Source organism: Protopterus annectens, chromosome 9.part0 (assembly GCF_019279795.1).
Source record: "Protopterus annectens isolate FY-2018-M chromosome 9.part0, PAN1.0, whole genome shotgun sequence".
Taxonomy (NCBI): Eukaryota; Metazoa; Chordata; order Ceratodontiformes; family Protopteridae; genus Protopterus; species Protopterus annectens.
In genome coordinates this window covers 937,796,104-937,821,078 of record NC_056743.1, presented here as the reverse complement: position 1 = coordinate 937,821,078, position 24,975 = coordinate 937,796,104, and the positions used below count along the sequence as shown (strand labels likewise).

The 24,975-nt window shown below is 40.5% G+C and overlaps 1 protein-coding gene across 1 annotated transcript in view; it reads right to left on the bottom strand.

Moving 5' to 3' along the window:
- Positions 1–24,975, bottom strand: part of KCNH3 (potassium voltage-gated channel subfamily H member 3) — an 873,803-nt gene that overhangs the window by 209,831 nt on the left and 638,997 nt on the right. The window contains exon 7 of the mRNA XM_044083680.1: positions 6,854–7,061. Coding sequence (XP_043939615.1) covers positions 6,854–7,061 — 208 coding nt within the window. The remainder of the gene's footprint in view (positions 1–6,853; positions 7,062–24,975) is intronic.

Genomic DNA, 24,975 nt, shown 5'->3' with positions numbered 1-24,975 from the left:
GTTCCTGCTTTATAAGTATGTTGAAACAGTTGTACTTGTGTACTTGATAGATCTAGACTTTATTTGTCTTTAGTTGTTGAGCCCTCTAAGGCATAATGTAATATAGCTTATTCAGATGGCATCCATACATTGTAAGAACTTGAAGTTAATTTGAAGCTATTAAAGTGTCTCCAGAATTGAGAAAGAGGCTTGTTCTCGAAAGCTTTGCACTGTTGCAGTTTATCGAATAAACTTATTACTTTGTGAGACGGTTGGTCTTTTTGGTTTATTGTTTTTCTGTATCCAGCATTACTTATATGATAGAAGTAATGTGACAAGAGTTGATCACCAAAATAGTAATGGAGTGGTCTACTGAAATGGTCTGTATTGGGGATGTTATTATTTATGTTAGTTATGAATTCTTTATGAAAATTAGATCTGACCTAAAAATTTGCACCTTATCTGGATGCTATTGAATTACTATGTTCTTTGGATGAAATAACTGATATGGATGAACATTTACAGGCTGATTTTATTCAACTACAAGAATTGACCAAACCACATAATTTGTCAATAAAGGTATTAAAAACATAATATGTGTATTTTTACCTTCTCCTGCAACATATATATTTAGTCAATATTTCTTATTTAGGTGTTTTACTGGCCTATTTCTTAAAATTAGATACATTAATAGATTTAATACTACTATTCACCAATCTTTAACAATCGTAGTATTTGTACTATCTAACGCCTAAAATAAGGAATTATTGGTTGGTTATTTTATTAAACTGAATATAATTTATTGTATATTTTGGTTGTAGGAAGAAGGAAAAAGGGACTTCTTGTCATTGTACTGTGCTGTACTAAAGTTCATCAGTAGTAGTCCTGGTAATATACATCATTTTGTGTTATTAACTTGGACAATACAATTACAGTATTATGTTGTTAGAGCACTCTGTTTATAATGTTTTTATAAGATGTGCCCGAGGTAATTATGGAATATTTTGAATATTTCAACATGCCAGTCACCCATACTTCTGTGTGTTTTTCCTTGGATGACATCATTAGTCAAAAATAGTAAATCACATAGATTGTCTAAGTATGGAGTTATTATTCTGTCAAATAATTTATGTAAACAGTTAATATTAATTCTCAGTCAGTGTTCAAAAGTGTTAGAAAAGAATTTACATTAATTGTAATGCGTGTGTTCATATCCAAGTTGTGATTTTGTTGAGTTTGCTATTTTTTATTACACTGGTACTGTTGAGAAGAGGATTTGGGCTAAGATTAATTAAGTAAAATAAATGAACTTGTAAAAAACAGAGTTCCTGTCCTATAAATTGTTTTCTTATTTCAAGTGAAGTATTTTGAGGATAATACTTATTTGGAATGAATACCTTGTTTTGCATTTCTTTTCTAAGTTAAATATAATGGCTGACCAACTGAAAATTCTTAAATCTCAACCTCTTTATAGTCTTCATTATATGATTATGTTTTAAACCAAGCTAGCCTTAAAACTACCCCTGATGTGGTAGCACTTGAAGCAGCATTTAAAGCATCATAAACACATTTCAGTGTATGCACTCCTCTCCTGTCTACTGTTAGAACTAGTTACTCTATTCAATGTGTGACATTACGTTTACAAATACACTAGATTTTCTTGAGTTTACTCCAAAATAGAACTCTGATAAGAAACCACTTGAGCCAGTTTAATACTCTAAACTCAAAGGTGGTAGATATTTAAACATTTTAATGTATTTATCCAGTAACCATAAATCTTTGCTAATGCAAATGAAGTGAGAGGAATAGTTTTTCCATTCTGAATAGAAACTGGTAAAAGTACAATTTCAGGATCAGCTTTGTGTGCATTCTATAAATACTGTCTATCTAGGGGAGAATTATGCAACCTTAACATTTTCTTTTTCTGCTGGAGATGAAAAATCAAGAAACTGTTTGCCATTAGGATGTAATAAAAACTGAGAGACTGTCCACTTTCCATTGTGAGAAATTGCCCACTTTGCATTTGTAAGCCTAATTACTCCTCTGTAGCTTTTCTCTGGAGATGTTTGTCAAGAGCAGATCCTGCCTTTTGAACTTGGTTGACTTTTTTGAAACAGTCACTAAGGCCATTGATGAGGGTAAGGCAGTTCACACAGCCTACCTTGACCTTGCAAAAGCCTTCGACACAATACCCCACTCGGGCATCATAGACAAACTCACCAGCTTAAATGTAAACCCATATGTCACAAGATGGGTTGCAAACTGGCTCAAGGACAGAACCCACAGGGTCAGAGTTGCTGGAGCCATGTCAGACTCTAAGCCGGTCACAAGTGGTGTCCCACAGGGCTCAGTCCTGGGACCCCTCTTGTTCAGCATTTATTTTTCTGAGGTGCAGGCAAACATAGGAGGATTGTGGCTGACAAAGTTTGCAGATGACTGCAAACTGGGCACCATAATTGATACTCCAGCGGACACAAGCATCCTTCAGAGAGGCCTCATAGAAATGGATAATTGGTGCCAGAGCCATGGCCTTAAGCTGAACACCAAAAAATGTATAGTCATACCCTTTGGGAAAAACAAGGTACCCACAAATTACCACATAGGTGGTAATCCATTAAGTACGGAAGAGGTAATCAGGGACCTAGGGACCCAAGTTGACAGTAACCTCTCATTTGACACTCACATTGCCAAAGTGGTTAGGCAGACCTTCTATATTGCCCACCTTATCATGAAGGGATTCACATCTAGATCAAGAGAGGTCATTGTGCCCCTGTACTCTTCTCTTATCAGGCCCATGATTGAGTACAATGCCCCATTTGGGATGTATCTTACCCGACACCTGCAGCAGTTGGAAAGACCCCAAAAGTTCCTCACCAAGAGGATAAAGGGTCTCAAACATATGTCATATGCTGCCCGGCTGAAGAAACTCCAGCTTTATTCAGTCGCATACCGCCTAATCAGAGGTGATCTATGCCTGACGTACAAGGCCATGTCCAATCCGGAATTAATGGACATGCTCCATCTCAGAAAATCCAAATCCATCAAAGCCACGAGAGCAAGAGATTTGAACCTCACCACAGAAATAAATAGGACGTGCTGGAGGGACAGATTTATAACCCAGAGGCTCCCTACACTCTGGAACAGAATCCCAGTCCATGTAAGGCAGAGCCCCTCACTAACTCTCTTCAAGAGAAATCTTGACGAGTGGATGGGAGATTGTAGGTTTACCCCAGGGGTCATCTCTGTGTCATTACTAGACAGAGGCACAGTAAACTAAACCCTAAATGGGTATAGTATTCTCATCCTAAGGGGTGGTGAAAGCCACACACACTCTGGCTAGGCTTATAAATGCCCTAGGGCAGATAGCCTAGTATGAACCTATGAACCTATGAGGGATTGCCTACGGGCCAAATAAAAAATTCTCACATGAAATTTAATGTTTTGATAAAGGAAATATCTTCTAGTGGAGAACTAGAGACTTGGGAAGAAGAATCCTGTAAAGGAGGGGAATGCATTTTTGTCTCGTATAGAAATCCTGCTCTTTACTTAAGGAGTCAGGAAAGGAGGACTTATTTCTTTTCTTTTCCCCTTCTTTTAATTTTCAATGTTCTATGCATAGGCTGACATCAGACCAAGAAAGGCAGTAATTGTGGTACCTGGTGTTGTAATACAGTTACCTACATTAAACTCAAATACTTGTTAGGAAACACATTATTATCAAAAGAAGGTTGCAACAAAACAACAGTGAAATTAAATGGTGTTACAGGTAGCCTAGTTTGAGAAAATACCCTTGAGTTGTTAGGTTTATGTTCCACAGAAACTCTTTAATCAAACGTGATCTCAAGAGATACCAAATTGATCTCAAGAGATATCAAATTCGACACTGACAAAGATGCAGCTAAGGTTATATACTCTAACAACAAGGTTAGTGAGGTGAATTTGGCCACTTTAGATAATGACCTCACACCCATCATTTTGCAAGTCATTTATAATGCAGGGCTTTCCTCAAAACTTGACATATAGGAGGTGGACTTTTGTTTCTTTAAATCTTATGAAGCTACTTTCAGTAACTTTCTTCTAGATTTCACCACCTTATCCATTTTTTCTGAACATCACTAGACTCCTTGGACTATATTTTCAAGGAACAAGGAGGAGGTTAAAGAGCAAAGTGAAAAATGCAATTTTTGTGGCAAATATCAGTCTACAGACTGCCACAAGCACAAAAGAAAAACATATTTAATGCTGTTTTGATTGAAAATCCCTGCCGAAAAAAAATGAATTATTGCTGTAGTTCAAAGATTCTTATATCACAGCACAAGACCACAAAAACTTGACTTTAACAAATAAAAAAAGAAGCGCCCCCTTTACCCCCTGTAAGAACTGGCCTTCTTCTACCCCTGCAGTTCTATACAAATTAACTCCAAGTACATGGAACCTTGAGGCTAAAGGGAACACTTCATTAACCCAAAAGTTCCACAACCTTGAATGCAGCATGACCACATAGAGCGATTATACTGACTTCATGAAATTATGTGAGTGAGTCACGGTGTTACTAAATTCACCCATACACTCTTCTCTCAAAATAACTAATCATCAACAAGAATAAGGCACTAAACTGCAGAAACTACGCAAGCATTAAATCAGGATGTGAAGCACTTGAAGGAACTGAAGAAGGGAGGAAAGTTCCTAGCGATGCAAATTGTATAGGGAAGCATTGCACTCTTATTAGTACCAATGTTACTATTCACAGGGGCTGAGGCACAGCTGCAGAGATGTCTGGCTACAAATGAAGGCAGATAAAGTGGTTTGAACATAAATGTTATGATTTGCTGTTAAAATGACCCCCCTCAGACGATGGCATCTCAGTATGGTCACGTCACCGTCTGTGCAGAGGATCTGCATTGGTCGCTGGTGGTGCTGGTATGATCCTTTTTTAAGATCAGGTTACTTACATAGCATACCCTTTATTGTATTTGCCTTCTTTATCTAAAATAGCTTCTGGTACCTTATTATCTAATTCTACTTGGCTGGAGAGCAACTATCGGTAGTTCCCAGAGTATGATTACAAACATCTGATAAACATTCCTTCACCTACCGTGGTCGCATCCTTTGGAGACTGCCACAACATGTACTTTAGATATCAGACTCTGAAGACTCTGTTAGATGATCTGTAAAATCTTACCTTTTATTAAAATGTATTGGATTACCTCCTTATTTGTTTACATGCACTATATTTTATCCATTTGTCATCTTGAGCTATTGGTATTAATTTATATTTTAAATTCTGTAAGGTATTTAGAAGGCAAATACTTAGAGAAAAATAAAAGATGAATATCCATACTATTCTTGCAGTAGCTCAACTAGTATCCTATCTAAACCTCTGTCTTCTTTGAAAGATACCCCAGTAAGCATTTCATCCCACTGAAGGCCAGCTGCACAAGCCTGCTGCCTCTGCTACTAGTCTTTGTAACACAGTCCAGAAATGTGCTGAGGAAGTAGCATAGGAGGAGCTGGTAGGAAGGCAATTGCTACAGTGAAACACATCAGGCATAACCACATCAGGCCTCATTAACAGATATGGCATATGAACGTGTACTAGTTGTAAAATATTTGCTATATAAACAAGTACATTGGGTCGCTCAATCTACTTCCAGACTGATGGGATCCTTTGCAAGTGCAACTTTGTGGCGTACAGTGGAAGATAATTCAGGCACAGTGTCCTTTCGCATGATTTTCTTGCAGGGTAATGTTGATTTTGTTCAGCACATTCTAAGTTTTTCCACACAGATCTAATCGACTATACAGCTGGAAGAAGCAGTGGCATCTACTTTATATCTCTTCTGTATGGTCTTTTAAAATGATTCTTATTAATTTCTTCATTTGCTTCGCTATACACGTGTCAGCTATAATGGTTAAAACTGAGTTATTCTTCAGTTTCAGGAGCCTGAACCGTGGCAGGGCATGCATAAATCATAACACAGCTCTGAGATTAACTTTGATTTATCACAGTTGCCTGACTTGTTATGTATGCTCAGGCTTATCAGAATCCTATCTTCCCTATAAGTTCCTCTCTGACTTGGCATTGTAAGTTGAAAAACTAAGAAAATCTCTGAGCATGTCAGCTTCTGAGTTTTTCTTCATAAAGTAGAACTGAACTTAATAGCACTTCTTGTCCTATTTTTAATTAAAACTATGAACTAACCAGATCCTAAATGTTTCAGGAAAATGGTAGGTAGTTTTCCTATAGCATCATTTCTAGAAATTCAATACCAGCTAACTGGGATGTGTCATACTGCTGAAAAACATAACTGGGAGCATGTTTTTGATTGCAAAACTTTTTGTGTGGTTATGTGTGCTTTTATGTTTGAGTCCTACTAATGCTGAGTGGTAGATATTTCTAAGTTGGTGAGGTTATTTATGAGTAGGTACTACCATAAAAGTGGGAATTGAGACCTTTGTGCTCACAACCCATGCTGTCATTCATTTCAGCAATGTGGTATTCCAGTTTGCTCCAATGATTTTTCAACAAATGATGCTGCAAGAAAGCTACCTAATGCTTATTTGAACACCTGGAAGCAGGTTAATGTATACATTTTTAATAAAATCATAGACTTATGAAAACAAGAAGGCATACTATTTCTATAAATTATTTTCTGAAATAAGTGTCTTTGGATTAATGCTGAAAGAGTCTGCAGTACTGGAAGAAACACACAAGTCCTGGAATAAAATAATATTGTTTACATTTATTTGTTAATTTACGCAAGCCAGGCTCTACAATGGCAAAATATAACGTTTAAATGTATAAGTTAATTTATACAACTCAGGGTTTGTCATGGCAACATTAGCCTGCATCTACACTGCATGCAGCACCTACCAATCTCGGGCAGTTCTGAGTTACAGCTCTCGATCTGCTGCTGGCCAATGAAGTACCAGATGCATGCCATCCAATGTGCAAGGAGTGCAAACATGGTCATGAGGAGTGTCAGGACTGCAGCACTGTACTGAGAATAGCGGTCCAACTTCTGGAGAAGTCGCAACAGTCTCAGGAGGCGCACAGTCTTCAACAGATGAACGCCAAAATACTGAGCATTGGGGAGAAGATAAAATGGAAATGGTCAGTACCCACAGCCAAGGCTCCCAAGCAAAGAGTACAAGCTAATGTAAACAATTTAAACAAATTATTCTGATGTTAAGGAAGCACTGAATCCAAGCAATGCAATAGCCATACAGAAAATAATTGTACAGCTCCTGAGACTTAGTATGCACAGACTTAATTTTAGATACAGGCCAAAAAAGAAAAAATCAATAATGCCTCAGTCTTACAATCCCACCTTAGACAAAACATTAGAACATTTTTATCTTTTTAATGATTTTATGTAACCTGATATACATTCATATTGGATAATCAGATGTAATTGCAATCTAATTGCTTCCAGATGTTAAGATAAAGGTATCTAGCAAACAAAGATGCACATTTTAAAAACATTATTACACTAAAATAATTGAATATTAATATTTTTGTTGATGCCATTTGGCTTAAAACGTTTCTTATACAATCACATACACAACACTGATTTTTGTAACTCTGCTGTTGATAAGACTGCATGCTTGCAAATACTCAAGTTTTTGCATCTCCTAAAATCTTTTTCTCTAATTATTCTGAATAATTTTTATGGAGAGGAAAACTCTTCGCTTATGTAAATGATACCCAAGGTTCTAGCCCAATTTTATCAGCTACCTTTTTATCACTTAACAATATATTCTAGTGTTTGAAATAATATTACCTCTTCCACACGGTCATCATTAAACTCAGTGGCGAAGATGACTGTGTTTTATTCCTGACTAGTACAAGAAGCATTTTCCAACAAGTTTTCTATGACTTAACTAGCAATAAAATATCTCAGTTTAGTAGAGACATTTCATAATCTCTTTGTAGAACTGTTCATCTCACATAATGAACAGCTACAGAATGATCTAACAAAGTACTTTAATTTCTTTGATATCTTAAGAGCTATGCATTAAGGATATAGTTGGGATTCACAGAGAAGCACTGCATAGTTGTGCAGAGCTTGCTTGTATAGTTCTATGACACTGCACAGCAAAAACTGGAGCTGACAGCTCAGCTCAGTTACTAATAGCTGAGCAGTACAGCAGGCACACAGTCGCACATATTTGTGTAGCACATCTACTCAGTAGAGCAAAGCAAAAGTGATGCATCCATCATGTAAATAACCACCCAGTACAATATCTGTGAACAGAATGTAAGTACAGAAGCTGCATTATGCATCTATGGCCACCAGTGAGTATCTCAAGGAATATAACCAGCCCAGTCCAACAGCAGATAGCAATATATAAATGTTCACTGGCATATTTTGTAGAAACTCTAGCAACTGAGCAGAACAAAAAGTCACTTTAGACACACAGCTATATTCTGCATCATATTATGGAGAGTCCCCATACATGGACATCTTCATGGTACATAAAATGTTGGAGAAAGAGGGAGTTTAGGAAAACAGGAGAGGCAAACGTCAGTAAGCACACACACACACACACACACACACACACACACACACACACACACACACACACACACACACACACACACACACACACACACACACACACACACACACACCACACTAGGATAACTTCTAAGACAGTGCAGGATGGAGAGAATTTAAGGCAATTTTTTTCAGAGATAAAGTCCCCTTTTACTTATGTAGAGCTAGAGAAAAGGGGGAAAGGTTACAGAAAAGCAAGGGAGTAAAAGAAGGTATAAATAAATGTGCAAGTGCAAATAAAGGACACACACACACACACACACACACACACACACACACACACACACACACACACACACACACACACACACACACACACACACACACACACAGGCACACACAACACTATAGACAAACAGTAGTGGATATGCACATATTAGGATGGGGACATACAGGATGGACACAAGCACACAGAAGGTAGATAAATGCTGATGGGGTGACTATGCACAATTTGTGGAGTTACACACGATAGGAAGGCAGCAACCCAGGGTAGGGATAGGGTGGCGTCTGAGTAGGGTTAAAGCTTTTGCCTGACACAGAGGGAATCTACACTGGCCCATTGCCAGGAGATGCACCATTGTGGCCATTTGTATGACAAGTTCCCTCTCTGATGACCTGTGGGTCAGGCCCTGATGGGCAAGCAAATCTGCTATTTACTCCAAGAGGTCTTTGATGTAATCAGGTCAGATATCCGTCTCCCTCTCACCCACAGATCCACCAGCTGCTGTATCTGTGGCTTAGCCGCCAGGTAATGGGGCTGCACTACCAAATGGCAGGGGGTTGACACTCCCCTCAGGCAAGGAACCCCCATTTTCATCACAACATGAAAGCCATGTACTTAGCATAATGTGAGATCCATATTGTCTTGTTTTCATCGGGTTCAATTTTTGGGTTATCAGATCCAACTTAGGTGCCTTTCAGAAGCTTTGGATCCGGGGCTCTGCCTTCTCCCCTACTCGTGATTTTCTTTGTTACCCCAAAATATCTGACAATCAGTGTATACTTGCTTGTCTACAAGATGGACTAAGAAGGATGGCAATAATATAAGGAACAGCAGTCACCAGGCTGTCCTAGGACAAGGTCCCTGGTCAGTTCTAGCCATTCTGGAGGAGAAGAAAAAGGACAGTTTAGGTTGTGGGATGGAGGGAGGGATATTGAATTGGATGCAAACAAGACAACATGGATCTAGCATTATTGTAAGTATATAATGTCCGTATCCGTTGTTGTCTGTTTTCATCTGATTCTACCTCTGGGACAGATTCCCACACTACCAGGACACATGGCTGGTATCAGTGAAGGGTGTTCCTGAGCAGAAGCCCCTACTCCCCCAGCCCTTCAAGTGAACAGGAAAAAAAAGCAAATGATTGGCTTATTACAGTTAGATCTACACACCCCCAATCAAAAAACAAAACAAAACAAAAAAAAAAAAAACAAATCAGACATTCCTAATACTGACACACCAGCCAGGTAGCCAGATGCATGACACTTCCCTTCCCCCCATCCCAGCCATTCAGGTCCCATTTCTGTGCACTGCCCTCAACCCTCCTTAACATATTTCATTAAAAAAAAAAAAGCCATTTCTTCTTTTAAACTGTAGCAAATAGTTACTATAGTTTATGCCTGCCTGTATGGAGCACTTCAGCGCTCAGGTTTTAGTTAAAAAAATAGATTTTTTTAAAACTTTTAAACTGTAGCAAACTGCTTGCCACAACTACAATGTAGCAAGCAGTTACTACAGTTTAGACCACACACGGAGTGCTACAGTGCTCAGGGTTGACCGCAAATGCAATACCGGCTTTTAAAAGCCAGTATTTCATTAAAGAGTAGTTGGGATTGGCTGATTGTGCCCCTCAACACTTTGTTCCCAGGGCAGTTCCCCCTATAGCTCCACCCTAGCTAATCTACTGTTTAATCAGAATGGTAGAGCCAAAGGATGCAAGGGATCTGGACTGTACATTGGTTTGCAGTGACACACAAAGGTCTGCACAGTATTTCAAGTAGCTACAGCACAAATCTTGTCAATAGGATAATGTTTGCTAGGTAAAGATAGTCCCAGCTTCCTGTACACAAACATTACACAGTCAGAACGCCACCTTGATAGAGTACCTTTCTGTACATTTGGAATGATTTTTGCTTTAGAGAGAGCAATAAAAAGCTGATCTGATTTTCTAATATACTTAGTCCTTTATAAAAAGTTTTCGAAGGACATCTAGCAAATAAAGAGCATACTCTTTTTTGTTGGAAAATTTTGCAGAGACTTTTGGCAGACTGATAGCCTGATTGAGGTTCATTTCAAATGCCACCTTTGTAAAAACGTTAGGATTCATTCTCAAAGAAACCTTGTCCTTATGGAAGACCATCTATGGTGATTTATAAAATAATGCTTGCGATTCCAAAATTCTTCTTGCAGAAGTAACAACCATCAGAAAGACAGTCTTCCAAGAAAGATATCTTAAGTTAGTGTAGCAGCAGGCTCAAAATGGGCTTGAGGTAAAGCCTGAAGCATGATAGTAATATCCTAAGGAAGAACCAGATCCCTAATAGGGGGATCTTAAAAGGAAGCTTCACTATAGAAAAGCTTTTGAAACCTTCAGTGAAGCAATAGCAGTTTAATTTTACCTAATGTGAAATTTGTAAATGGCCACTAAATGTACCTTGATGGTTGAGAAGTCGGATCCTTTATGGAAAAGATCAGACAAAAAGTCCAGACTGAATGGAAGAGGGGCTGAAAAGGGACCAATTCCCTGGGAAGAGGCCCGTGGGGTAAACTTTCTCACTTGCGATGAACCTTTCTAGTATTCAGCTTTTATGAGGAAGATAAAATATTGACCACTGGAGCAGAAAGCCTGGCATCTATGGCAACAGTTAAAATTGGAGAAAGCATGTGATTAGTTTCAGAGTTTTCAGGTCTTGTTGAGATGGCCCAGACAGATGATTCAGAAGATTTGTATGACTGTCTAACACCCATGGCAGATGTACTAGATGAAGTCAAAGGAAGGGAACCAAACTTGCCTGGGCCAAAAGCGGGCAATGAGGCCTTGCACCTTCTGGCTTTCTGAAGAAATTTTGTTATAAGGAAATAGGAGGAAAGGCATAATGGAGACCTGGGGGCCAACTGTGGATTAGAGCATTCTTCAGTGGCTGACCTTTTGGAGGGATCAGGGCAAAATAACTACTGCACTAGTTGTGCACAGATTCATCTCACATCAATTTACTTCACTTGTTTAGGTATAAAGCTAAAAGATTGCAACAGGGTTGTCCCCAGTGACTAAAGCTCTATGTCACCACCATCTGACTGAGGGACCACTCGTGAGGAATTATAATGGATTTGCTCAATTTGTCCATAAGAACATTGGAAATTCCCGGAATGTGCATTGCAATGAGAAAGTGATGGAAAGACATCTCCCACTGCCACACTCTCATGGCTTCTTGGCAAAATGGATATGAATGCATTCCTCCCTTCTTCTTGATATATCGGACTACCTGCTGTCATCTCCAAGACATTGATGATGTACAGACTGGGCTCTGTAGTTGGCCAATAACCTTAAACCATGTTTCCCTTCTCAATGCTTCCCCCACCTCAGAAAGGAAGCATCCATGATTACCATTGCTATTGGAGGTTCTAGTGGTGGGAAGAATGGTCAACTGTCTGAAACCACTGGGCAAGCCAACCACCAAATGATTCTTGTAAATTGATATGAGATGAATCTGTGCATGTAGTGGGTGAGGCAATAGGGACCCTGAACCAAAAGGATCCACTGTAGGACTCTCATGTAATATCTTGCTAGAGGGACCAGAGTGGTCAAAGAGAACATTAAACCCTGCATACTGAGAATAAGTCTTGCAGGAGGAGAGGGGTGTTGAAGAACCTGAGATGCTACTTGACTCAAGGAAGATACTCTAGATTGTGGGTGTTTGGCTATCTGACAATTTGTATCCAGGTGGCATCCAATGAAATCTATCTGTTGTGTTGGTATTAACAGACTCTTTACATGGTTGACTGTAATCCCCAACTGTGGGGCAAGGTGGAACAGGAAGTCCCTGTGCTGGACAAATAGAGCCCTAGTGGGTGTGTTAAGGTGCCAATTGTCTAAATAAGGGAGCACTTGGAACCCATGCAGCCTGACATATGCTGCTACCTCTACCATACATTTGGGGAGCACCTGAGGGGATGTGGTGAGAAAAGGGCAGTGGCCTGAACTGAAAATGACTGGTTCCTAGCTGAAAATGGAGACATCTTTTGGACTGCCTCACTATCTTGGTATGATAGTAGGCATCTTGGAGATCTGTTGAGCACATCCAGTCAACCCTCCTCAGAAGAGGTAGAATGAACTGAATTGTGACCATCCAGAATTTTGTCTTTCACAATCTGATTAAGGTGGCTTACCTCTAAGGTTGTCTTGCGGTCCCCTGCTTTCTTCTGAACAAAAAAGAACCTGGAATAGACTCCATATCATAATTGATCTAGGAGGACCTGCTGGATGGCCCTTTTCTCTAGTAGCATTTTTATTGCTGCTGTGGATTATATTTGACTGGATGGTACATCTGGAATCCTGCTCATCTTCTGATGAGGGGTAAACAAAGGAGAAAGTGTACTCACTTGTGATTATTCTCACCACCCATGAATCTTGTGTGATAGCCTGCCAGGCTTGAAGGTGCAGGGATAACCCCCCCAACTACCTCCAGAGTGTGGTAGTCTGGCAACCTTTCAGTAATGCTGACAGAGTTTTTCATTGAAAGGACCATGAGATCCTTGATTTTGTGGTCTGCCTCTGCCTCTAAGGTGATAGCTGTTAAAGTTACTCTCCCCTCTGTTCTGGGGGGAGGGTCTGCAGGAACATCTTGGCTGAATCCTTGGTATTTCCAAGCATTTCCACCCTTTTTGTTTCCTAGAAAAGGTTTTTTGAAGGGTAGAACAAGTGGATTCCAATGGTAGACAGGCTCTTGCCTTCCTGCTCACTCCTGGTGAGCATTTCTTTCAACTTTGGTCTGAAAGGGGCATTAATGAAAGATGTCTTGAAGTCTTCCACAAAGCCACATAAGTACACCCAGGTGTTCCGGCAAACTGTGATGCCAATGCCCACTCCTCTGGCTGCACCATCAGCTGTGCTGTAGAGCAGATGCATGGATAAACTGGACATAGACTACAGGGTAGACAACTGGGACTACACTGATTTCAGGATGCCTGTTGGTAAGTTATCTGACAGGGACTTGGTCAGCAACTTCATCAAGTCCCTCTGAAAGAGTGTCATATGGGCAAGGTAATTCAGCACCCTAAGTGCAAAGGTCACTGAAGTTTATGTCCATTTCCTGAATTTGTCCATAGCCCTGGACTCCTTGTTGGGTAATGGACAAATGTAGTCTCCTCACAGAGTTCCTTCTTTGTTGCTGCTACAACTATGGCAACCACTGGGGGACCCTTGCTCCAGTGTGTCCTATTCCTAGTGGCAACAAAAATCTTTCCTGGCCTTCATGTAATGGCTCCACCACATCAATTTACTTCCATGCCTGTTGTGCCAGTAGGTCTATAAGATCATCAGTGGGCAGTACCACCCAAGAAATAGAACAGCCAGTCCTAAACACCTTAATGAATACAGACACCTCAGGAAAGTGCACATCAGTGGACCACCCCTCACTGTTTCATCAATTCAAGAATGTAACCAAAGGTGATGTCTTCCAGAGGGAATTGTAGTGACCCTTCACCTTCATCAGAGTCTGTGTCTTCAGTGACTGACTCTAGAAGGGAGTCTGTGTCTCCTTTTACAAGTCTGCTTCTTAGGACCCTTTTTAGTTTGATCTTCTGGGAAGAGGTCAGAATAAGACTGGGAACTCGCATGGTGCACACTCCCAAAGCTGAAGGAGGCTGACTCTCCCAAATGACCAGGATACAGATGCAGTATCCAATGGAGGTCAGGATGGAACCAAACAGGGCAGAGACACCTCTTTTCTCAGTCTGGAGATAACCTTTTCAAATACCTTGAATGCTGAATTTGCAATCCTTCTGCTCCAACCGCCCTGCCTCCAAGGCTAGCAATGGAGCTGAGCTATTGAAAGCCAAGGCACTGAGGGTAAGAGATGGATTTGAAAACTTTGGAGCTGACCCCACACCCTCAAGTCTTGGCTCTAAGGCATCAACTCTGTGACTTGTCCTAATTTGATGAAATCACAGTTGAGAGAGTAAGGGATACCATATGAGTTGAAGTCTAGAGGAATGACACCTCCAGTGTTGGTACTCTGGGAAGGCTCGGATCTGTGGGCTTCAGATACAAAGATTGGACTGGAATAGGAGAAACCAATGGAAGGGCAGATGGGCCCATACCCTGGCCACCTGAAAGGAATGGCACTAGGAGGGCCCTTTAGTTGAATCTGTGTCCAAAGGAACCTTTCCATCATCCTGTTGATGTCCCCTTATAAAAGACTCTGTCAAGTGAAAGGACCATGAAAACAAGCCACTGAAGGTGGTTGGGATGAACACCTCTCCCACAGGAAGGGAGAGTGAAGCCTAGAACTCACTGGTTCCAGTGCAAAACAGGAAGTAGACATCTGGGAACAGTTCTGAGTGTTTTCTGGATCCAAACACTTTGACATTTTTGACAATGGGCCTAAAGATTCTGTAGAATCTAGTGATCACTTTCTGGTTTGTTCATTTACTTTTCTACTTCCCTCTTCCTCTCTTTTTCTGGGTTTGTCTTTCTCCTTTTTCCTTTTCCATAGATGGCTTGGATTTCTCAGTTCTTTTAGCCAGAGAAGGAGTCTCTGAAAAAGAAAAAGGAACCACAGTTCCTGCTTGGGCAGAAAGTAGACCCTTTAGGACTAAATTGTCCCTATGTCCCTGAACAGCTCTTGCACAAAAAGAGGCACACACCTCACAGTCAGCATCCAGGTGTGCTACTCCAGGCAGTAGACATACAAAATGTGAGGGTCGTGTGGTGGGATTTTGTGGCTGCAAGCTGAGCACTTGTTGAAATCTATGGCCTTGTCTGACATGATGGGAAAAACAACAAGACACTAGTACTGACTAAAATATGAAAGGGCTATAAATACCCTACTGCATAGACATTCAGAGCTAAGACAGAAGCACTAGAAAATATAATAGTAATAACAGTATAAGATAACAGTGTAAAATAGTTTAGTGTGGAGAGATAATTCAGTAGTAATGTAAGATGAAAAAAGAACCTGATTGATAGCCAAATTGCTCACAGATAGAACACATTAAGTTAGGGTGGGGAATCCACCTCCACCACGAGGACTGTTACTAATGGTGTTCCACAGGGCTTGGTACTGGGACCTCTCCTATCTGGAATATACTTCTCTGAAGTCAAGGCAAATGTAGGGGGTCTTTGGATGACCACATTTGCTGATGACTGCAAGCTGGGTGCAATCACTGAATCTCCCAAAAGATGTAAATATCCTCCAGGAGAGTCTGACACAGACAAATAATTGGTGGCATAACCATGGCCTAAAACTCAATGCAAAAAAATGCATAATTATATCCTTTGAGAAGATGACTAGCCCTGCAAATTACAACATTGATAACACTCCCCTAAAAGTAGATTCCTTGGTAAGGGACTTGGGAATTCAGATTGACAGTTCATAGCTATAGTTCTAAGCTAATTACTAGGCTAGCTGCCTTAATGAGTCATTCTAATCCTAGCAAATATTCTTCCCAAAGGTGAGGATCAAATACTGTACCTTGTGTCTGTGAGTCAAACACATTAACCATTATGCCAACCCCAACCAATAGCTGTATATATTCATTTTCATCCATTTCTTTTCTTTTTTTTATTTTTTACTTAGTAAATGTATATTTTTTCTGTTTTTATTTTAACACAACCCATTACTTCTTTACATAAAGTTTTCAAATGTTCTTTCAAAGTCTCTTTCCACCTTTGTTCAAAATTATACATTCATTTTCTTTTTGTTTCCCTGTTAAATGCTTTTATCACAAAGATTACATGGGTTACAGCCTTTCTTTTTTTCATATTTACCAATAAACTTTTCCATTGAAAAAACAGTCTCAAAATATAATATCACAAAATGTCTCCTTGTTAATAAGAATAAATGTTCTTACCTCATGTGCTTTTATACCCAAAGGAGCTATTAAATTGTCCCTAAGTTCATGCCTGTCCATTTCTTTGTTTTCTTTACTTTGAGTCCTTACCACATAGTACAGTTTTAATTTTCATTTGTCTTTTTATTTTCTGATACTTCCTTTTTGCCTTCTTTTACTTTCACTGCATATGTTTTCTTTCCCATCTCACCACTATTCTTCAGGATTGTCTCTGCATCCTCTTTGTATTTTCTCCATAATATACCCAGAGGAAATGTCTCCTTCATTTTCTGGCCCCCCAAACATCTCCAACGCCCAGGTGAGAACTGCGCTCTCCAAAGCAAAAAACACAGCATCCATGGGACCGGATGGTGTCCCCGGCTGTGTGCTCCATGAACTCAATGAGGAATTAAACCCGCAGTTAGGACAGCTGTTTAATCTTAGCCTCACCTCAGGATACGTACCCAAGGAGTGGCGCACGGCGACTGTGGTCCCACTTCACAAGGGCGGTGCCTCCACTGACCCTGGAAATTACCGTCCCATTAGCTTGACAAGCCTTATCTGCAAAGCCATGGAGAGGATCATAATGGAACTCATAAATAAAGACATAGGGAACTTGCAGACTTTGGATCCAACCCAGTTCGGCTTTGTCAAAGGCAGATCATGCCTTTTAAACTTGGTTGACTTTTTCGAGACAGTCACCAAGGCCATTGATGAGGAAAGGCAGTCCATACAGCCTACCTTGACCTGGCAAAGGCCTTCGACACAATACCCCACTCAGGTATCATCGAAAAACTCATCAGCTTGAATGTAAACCCATACATCACAAGATGGGTTGCAAACTGGCTAAGTGACAGAACCCACAGGGTCAGAGTTGCTGGAGCCATGTCAGACTCAAAGCCTGTCACAAGTGGTGTCCCACAGGGCTCAGTCCTGGGTCCACTCTTGTTCGGCATCTACTTTTCTGAAGTACAAGCAAACACAGGAGGGTTATGGCTGACAAAGTTTGCAGATGACTGCAAACTGGGCCATAGTCGAAAACACATCTGACACAGATATCCTTCAGAAGGGCCTCACAGAAACGGATAACTGGTGCCAGAGCCATGGCCTAAAGTTAAATGCCAAGAAATGCATAGTCATACCCTTCGGGAAAAACAAGGTTACCCCTAGCTACCATATAGGTGGCAATCCACTGAGCACAGAAGAAGTCATCAGGGATCTGGGGACCCAGGTTGACAGTAGCCTTTCGTTTGACACTCATGTTGCTAAAGTAGTTAGGAAAACCTTCTACATTGCCCACCTGATCATGAAGGGATTCACATCTAGATCAAGGGAGGTCATCATTCCCCTGTACTCATCACTCATTAGACCTATGATTGAGTACAATGCCCCATTCGGAATGTATCTGACCCGACACCTGCAGCAGCTGGAAAGGCCCCAAAAGTTCCTCACCAAAAGGATAAAGGGTCTCAAAAATATGTCTTATGCTGCCCGACTGAAAGAACTCCAGCTCTATTCAGTCTCATACCGCTTGCTCAGAGGTGACCTGTGCCTGACATATAAGGCCATGTCAAACCCTGATTTGATGAATATGCTTCACCTCAAAAAATCTAGATCCCTCAGAACCACAAGGGCGGGAGACTTAAACCTTGACACGGTTATTAATAGAACATGCTGGAGGGACAGATTCATCACCCAGAGACTCCCTATGCTGTGGAACAAAATCCCAGTACATGTGAGGCAGAGCACCTCGCTGGCCTTGTTCAAGAGGAATCTTGACCAATGGATGAGGGATCGCAGATATACCCCAGGGATTACTTCAGTGTCACTGCTTGACAGAGGCACAGCAAAATAATAGGCATAGTTTTATTCAAACTAAAGGGGTGGCGAAAGCCAAATAACTATGGGCTAGGCTTATAAATGCCCTTGGGCAGATAGCCTAGTATGAACCTATATCTGGCATAACTTCGTCAGAGCCTGTTGCTTTCCCTGAATTTATTTTCCTTAGTGTTGTTCTCACTTCTTCTTTTAGGGTAGGGTCTACTTCCTCTCATCATAAGGTATGTATAGGGTAGTACAGCTTCTGTGAGTTTTTTCATTCAGAAGCTGATGGAAGTACTTCTTCCATCTGCTTTTGATGTTCTGTGGACTGCTGAGTAGGTTGTTGCTGGTATCCTTTAAGAACGGTGTCTGATGACTATCTGTCTTTCTGTCTCTGCTATGTAACTTAATGGAGTTTCTTTGTGCCATCTTCCGAGTCACTTTTCAGAAGCTGGTAGAATGCATTAGATGGCTTATTTGCTATCCTGACTGCTCTCTTAGCCTGTTTGCTAGCCAACCAGTATTCCCTCTTAGCCCGGTCCATCTTTTTTGTCTCCCACATTATTCTGCACTCCTTTTTTCTTTTGATAACTTTTTGGAATTATGCATTTCATCACCAACTTTCCTTTATCTATATTATTTCCATTAATGGTTTGCCTGCATATCTGTTCTACAGTCTTCACGCATGCGTTATTGATACACTGCTTTCGTCTTTGACACCACCTATTTCCTCATCTTCCTGAGTATTTCCTTGAAATCCTGTGCTTTCTGTCCAGTCACATTCTGTGTCTTCAGCCTAATCTCTGCTGGCTATAGATACTTCTCTGACCACCAGTTGCAGTTAATAGTGGCCATCAATGGTTTATGCTGTGGCCCACCACTTTGCAATCTCTAATTTTATCCCACTGCCATTTCCTTATTAGGAAAAAGCCTACTTGAATTGCATGTTGGCCACTCTTGTATATAACTGTGTAACTGTATCTCTTGCTGAACCATGTGTTGGCCACCACCAAGCCATTTGCCAGACAGAATTCTAGAATGGCCTCTCCTTCTTTATTCCCCACCCATGTGGACCTAGGTAGTTTGCATATCCTGTTCTGTATGTTCTGATATGAGTATCTAGGTCCTCTTTATCAACACCAACTTATGTCAGCCCACTTTATCTAAGTAGAGTCTAATTTTTCCACACCATCACAACCCTGCTGGGGTCATAGGCTGAGATTATGAATACTTCCCTATATTTACACTGGAGTCTGATTGCCATGAGTCTATCACTAATGTTAGTGGCATTCCTCACTGTTTTATGAAGACCTTCACCTCATCACAATTCCCACACCATTTCTAGTCTGTTCTCCCCATGACTAGTAGACTCTGGATCCCTACCCAAGTGGCTTTGCTACACTGTCCTTTCACCTTGCCTACTGGATGCACAGGATGTCCATTCCCCATCCTTACCATCATGTCTTCCTCTTCTAAGCTACACCCTTTCAATGAGCCTATATTCAGTGAAGCAATCTTTAAGTCATGGCTGGCAGGTTAATTGGTTTTACATTCAGTTTTCACTCAGCAGTGCTACCCCAGGTAACTTAAACTGGGCAACTACACACTGTCTGGCCAGTAGCTTATGGACCCAGAGCTGCCAGGATTTATAGCAGGCACACAGTGGCCAATAGAGACAGACAGACCCTTCCCACCATTAGTATGGGTCTTTGTTGTAGGTCAGAGTAGGCAAAGTCTTTAACCCACTTACCACAGCTAATATACATGCTCATTTTTGGAAACAGCATTTAATGTGGCCAAATCACCTAGAGCCAAATTTTACATTGTGTGGCTAGCCCTTATACAGCATGCAGCCTATGATCTATGCTCTCCTATCTAGAGGATCCTGTGCATAACAGCTGATGCCTAAAGATGTTGGTTTATACAATTCTTCCCTGATAGGCATTGCCTAGAATCTGTACTGCTGCCAATAACTCCATTCAATTTTTAGGTGAGTTTGATGTGGTAACACACAGCACATTTTTGGGAGGTGGGAGAATCCCCATGGGAAAAGCACACAAATTGCACACAGGCATTGTCAAGAGGTCGTGATTGTGCCCTGTACCTTGTGCTTTGGAGGCAAGGACTTTAGCCCTTATGCCAACTATGTCCAACTTTACATATCTTTCCCATTAAGCAAGTTCAACATTTTGTGGAATTTTTCCTTATGCCTCTTCCCTGTCATGCATACAAAATCTGCTTCTGTCTGTGAATTGTTATATATTTGTAGGCCTGTTGGCAGCTTATTCAACTTTATAAGGTATAAAGACCAATCTATCACAGTGCTCTGTGTTGTACATTATTTTCAGCTACATATTCTGCTATGAATCTTATCATATTTTGATCTCTGTCTCCTCCTTGTTCATTTTCGGCTATGCATTCCGCAATGAATTTTATCATCTTTTAATCTCTGACTCCTTCCTAACTCTTCTTAATTAGCTGCAATATTTTTCCAGTTTTTCATCTAGAAGGTGTTCTGGCAAGAGTTAAGGCGGGGGGGGGGTGAGTGACTGCTGCCAGCTTGACCATCCTGGGGGTAGAGAGGAGGTTCTGACTCACCACATTGGAGAGACCTTGAAGGAGCACTAGTCTATCAAGCCAATGTCTCTATGTGCAAGTTGCACCGTGAGCAGAGGGAAATTCACTGTATGGAGACATGTTATCCTTTGGATGGCAGTTATAGCAGAGCTCAGAACCACTGCAGTGAGGAGGGGTGCTCTGCTGAGAGAGAGAGTAGGCCATCCTACAGGAACAGCAAAGCTGTCCCACTCCATACTATAAGAGAATGGGCCATAGGGTTCTTGCTTTGCCTGGGAATCCCTGGCTCCCATGACCATAGAATGAGTGGTCCATTTAGGTGCAGATAGAAGAGCCATCAGGCATGGTCCTGCAGGGAAGGGGAATGCAAATAAAAATAAATTTTCCAGTCAAGGTCCTGGTCCCCTTGCTTTCTTTTTTAAAAACATGTCCTCTTCTGGCCAGTACTCTTCTCTCATACTTTAATTTCTGGCTGTTATTCAACTACATCAGCCCCCATTTAGGTAATTCGTATGACAACTCTCAGTATGGTAGGTGGTCTTTAGATGTTGTTAATCATTTCTGGATCATTCCTTTAATTTTTTTTCTTTTCCTACTGGTATAAAATTCCATCATCATCATTTTATTTTACACTTGCCTAAAATTCATATCTAGTGAATACTGAAACATGCAAACTTGATCAGTGATGCTGCTGCACTCTCCCTAATTCTGGATCTTTTTCTGTATCTTAATATAACTTCCACCTCCACCAATCTTTGTATTTCCATTCCTTCCTAAGTATATATTATTGGAGCTGTCATTTTGCGACTCCTTTTAGTTCATAAGTTAATCCTAGGCTACTGATGCAGTTGATCACTTGAAGCCTAGCCATAGAGCCCATCTCTTGAATACTCAGATATGAATAATTAATACTTATTTTTAAAAATTTCAATGATTACTTGACAGACTTACAGACCTGGGGTATACTCATGATTGCCCATCCATTCATCTAGGTTATGTTTAAAGAGGATCAGATAGCTATTTTGCTTTACATTCAAGAGCGGGCTGTATTCCATACAAGAGGGATTCTCTGAGAGAGATATCTATTTTGCCAGCAGGCTCTGTTTATGTTCTTGTGGACACTTAGCTCTCTTGAACAAGTGTTTTGGGTGTTAATTGTTATGCGGATGTGAAGAATGTCATATAGGACTGGGTCCTTTGAGGCTCTGTAAGATAGACAGAGGTCACCTCTCAAGAGTCTGTAGGAAACAGAAAAGAGATATAGTGCTTTAAGGCAGTCAGTGCGTAGCTTAAGGCAGACGTTCCCTTAATTGTCTTATAAGGAAAGGCTGCAGGCTCTCATGGTGAGCCATATGCTTAGACGAGTAAATACCAAACAGGACATTATATTCTATAATGGGCCTGGAGACAGAGGAGGACAGAGGGATGGTAACTACCTTAGGTCTCAAGGATATACTACTAGTGATCAGTCTGATTAGATATAAGGATTTCCAAATGACAGTGGACACATGATCAAAAGCTAGTTCATTGTCAACCGAAGTGCCCAGGTCACTACTGACTCAGTCAATTTTCTTTTAATTATTTATTTTTTCTTTGCTTCCCTCATCGTCATCAAGTATCTTCCTCTGTGGGCCCACTCATTCCTTTCCTACCAATACTGAAGTATGTCAGGAAGGAAGATAAGAGCTAAGGACATGGTGCCAAACTTCTAAGGGCTAGGACATTTTTGCAGTGCTCCTATGCACTCTCCTTGTGGGCAGTTGGAGCAATGCAAGACACTGTTGTGCTCAGCCTAGAGTGGGTTAGTAGTTATGCATGTCAGTGATGCTGGGCTAGAATGCAGAGTACACATTCAGAGAGCTCTCAATCCCAAGACCCTGTGGGCACACAGTGTATGTTTATACTTCCCACCAGAAAGGGAACTCCTGTAATAGAGCTAGGCCAATACTCCCACCAAGGATGGATGAAATGTCATCAACCTCTCACATTCATTCATCCCTACCCTTCCCTGTTTCTCCAGCATGCAGACCACTAATCAAACTTGGGAGAAGTCAAGTCTTCATCTCTTTATGTTACACAGCCAACGTTTTGGTTAATTTCCATGTCATTTTTTTCCTTTAATACATTTTCATCTGTTATAAAAAAGTGCATATGCACCACTATGTCACACATCTAAGGAATTTAGATATTTTAAAATGAGACTACAGCCTTAATTCACCAGTAGTACAATTTAAGCTATCTACCTGCATGTGTCTAGGACTCTTCATAGCAAAAATAACAAAACAGGAGATGGTGGAAGATACACAAGTTCTTCATTTAATCATCTTCCACTTTCAGCAACATTTATTCTTCTCCATCCTTCCCATTATCATTTTTTCCATATCTCTCTGTTTTCATATCAGGACCCTTTGGTCTCAAATGCTATGTCCTTTTAGGGAAGAGCTTATAAAATCTCATAAGCTGTTCTTTTAAGGACAGCCTGTTTGTCTGCTTGTAAACTTTCCATCATTTCTGTACTTTGAACAGCTTCAGCTTCATGCCCTGCACCTGTTTTTGCCTGATTAACCTTAATAATCATATTCACACTGATTTAGAATTTAAAAAAAATGGACTCACTCCCATTTCTCAACATGGAACACTTTGCACGAGGACAATGACCTCATATATTACCCTCCAAATATTTTTGGTTCTCTTATTACAGATGATTGCATTAAACTACGAAGAAGCCAACTAATTTATTCTAGTTCATTCCAAAGACTGCAGTTACTAATGTATGTTACAAAATGAGCAGAACAGTCAATGATACCTTATTGGAGAATAAAAATTCTCCAACAGGGTAGGAAGGTGTGATGTCCCCACTGACACTGAGAGGGACCTTCACTTGGAACAAAAATGGATACACCCAGTGTTTCCAGATGCAGCTCAATGCATCAAGCACAGTTTCCATTAAGAGCACACAGGGAACACACTCAGTCCAAGGTCTGGGTTTCTCTATCTGTCTCCCTCTAGGTCCCTAATAAGACTCCCCCACTAGTGCAGCTATAGAGTTGAGACCTCAGCTGAGTGTCCAAGCCAAGTTCTCCACCACTCTTGATATGAATCTGGTATATACACACACACACACACACACCATGTCTGGGAAAGGCTGGCACAGATTTACTAGCTATGCCACTTTCTGCCCAGACTACAAGGTAGTTAAACTACCACCAGACATGCTAAAGACAGCTGTTCCAAGGCTCTTACAAGGTTACCCAATTATACTGAGTGAAATTAATATTAATACAAATGATAGTTTGACCAAACAGCAAGGCTTTCAGGGGTGGCATCAGTGCCACCGAATTAACATAAACACCCTCAAAGGCTAAAATATTCTCTAAAGGACCAGCCACAATGAAAGTTCAACTATATTTAATAATAAGCAATAAAATAACATGAAAATACTAAATATCGATTTACAATAAACACCAGAGTTTCAGTCACAGGAAATATTAAAAATAACACAGGTGGACAGGTTCACACAGTTACAGAAAAAAACAATACTTAATTAATTTCACTTTGTTTTTCTGACTGATCTAAAGAATTATTATTCCCTGGTTTACTAGAGCAAGGCAAGATGAAGTAGGTGAGAGATCCTTCTCTGTCAGGTTACAAAACAGAGTGCTCTGAGTCTTCAATACAATAATACATGTATATTTCTTCTTCTGTCCAGCGGGGCACACTATTGGTACATTTTTAACACAAACAGCTTTACAAATACATTTTTAACACAAGTATCTGTACAAATCAGTTTGCTATACAGATGACATATAATTCTTTACAAAATTCCAGCTAGCTGTGCTGGCTTATGTTACACATCCACTGCCCTATTTCTTCTGGCATAGCCGGCAATACCTCACTTCGTCACAGAAGGTATCAAGGTGACGCATTAAATCACTATAAAGCACAGACACTATATGTGACTAAAATGTTATAGTTAGCAAGCGTGAA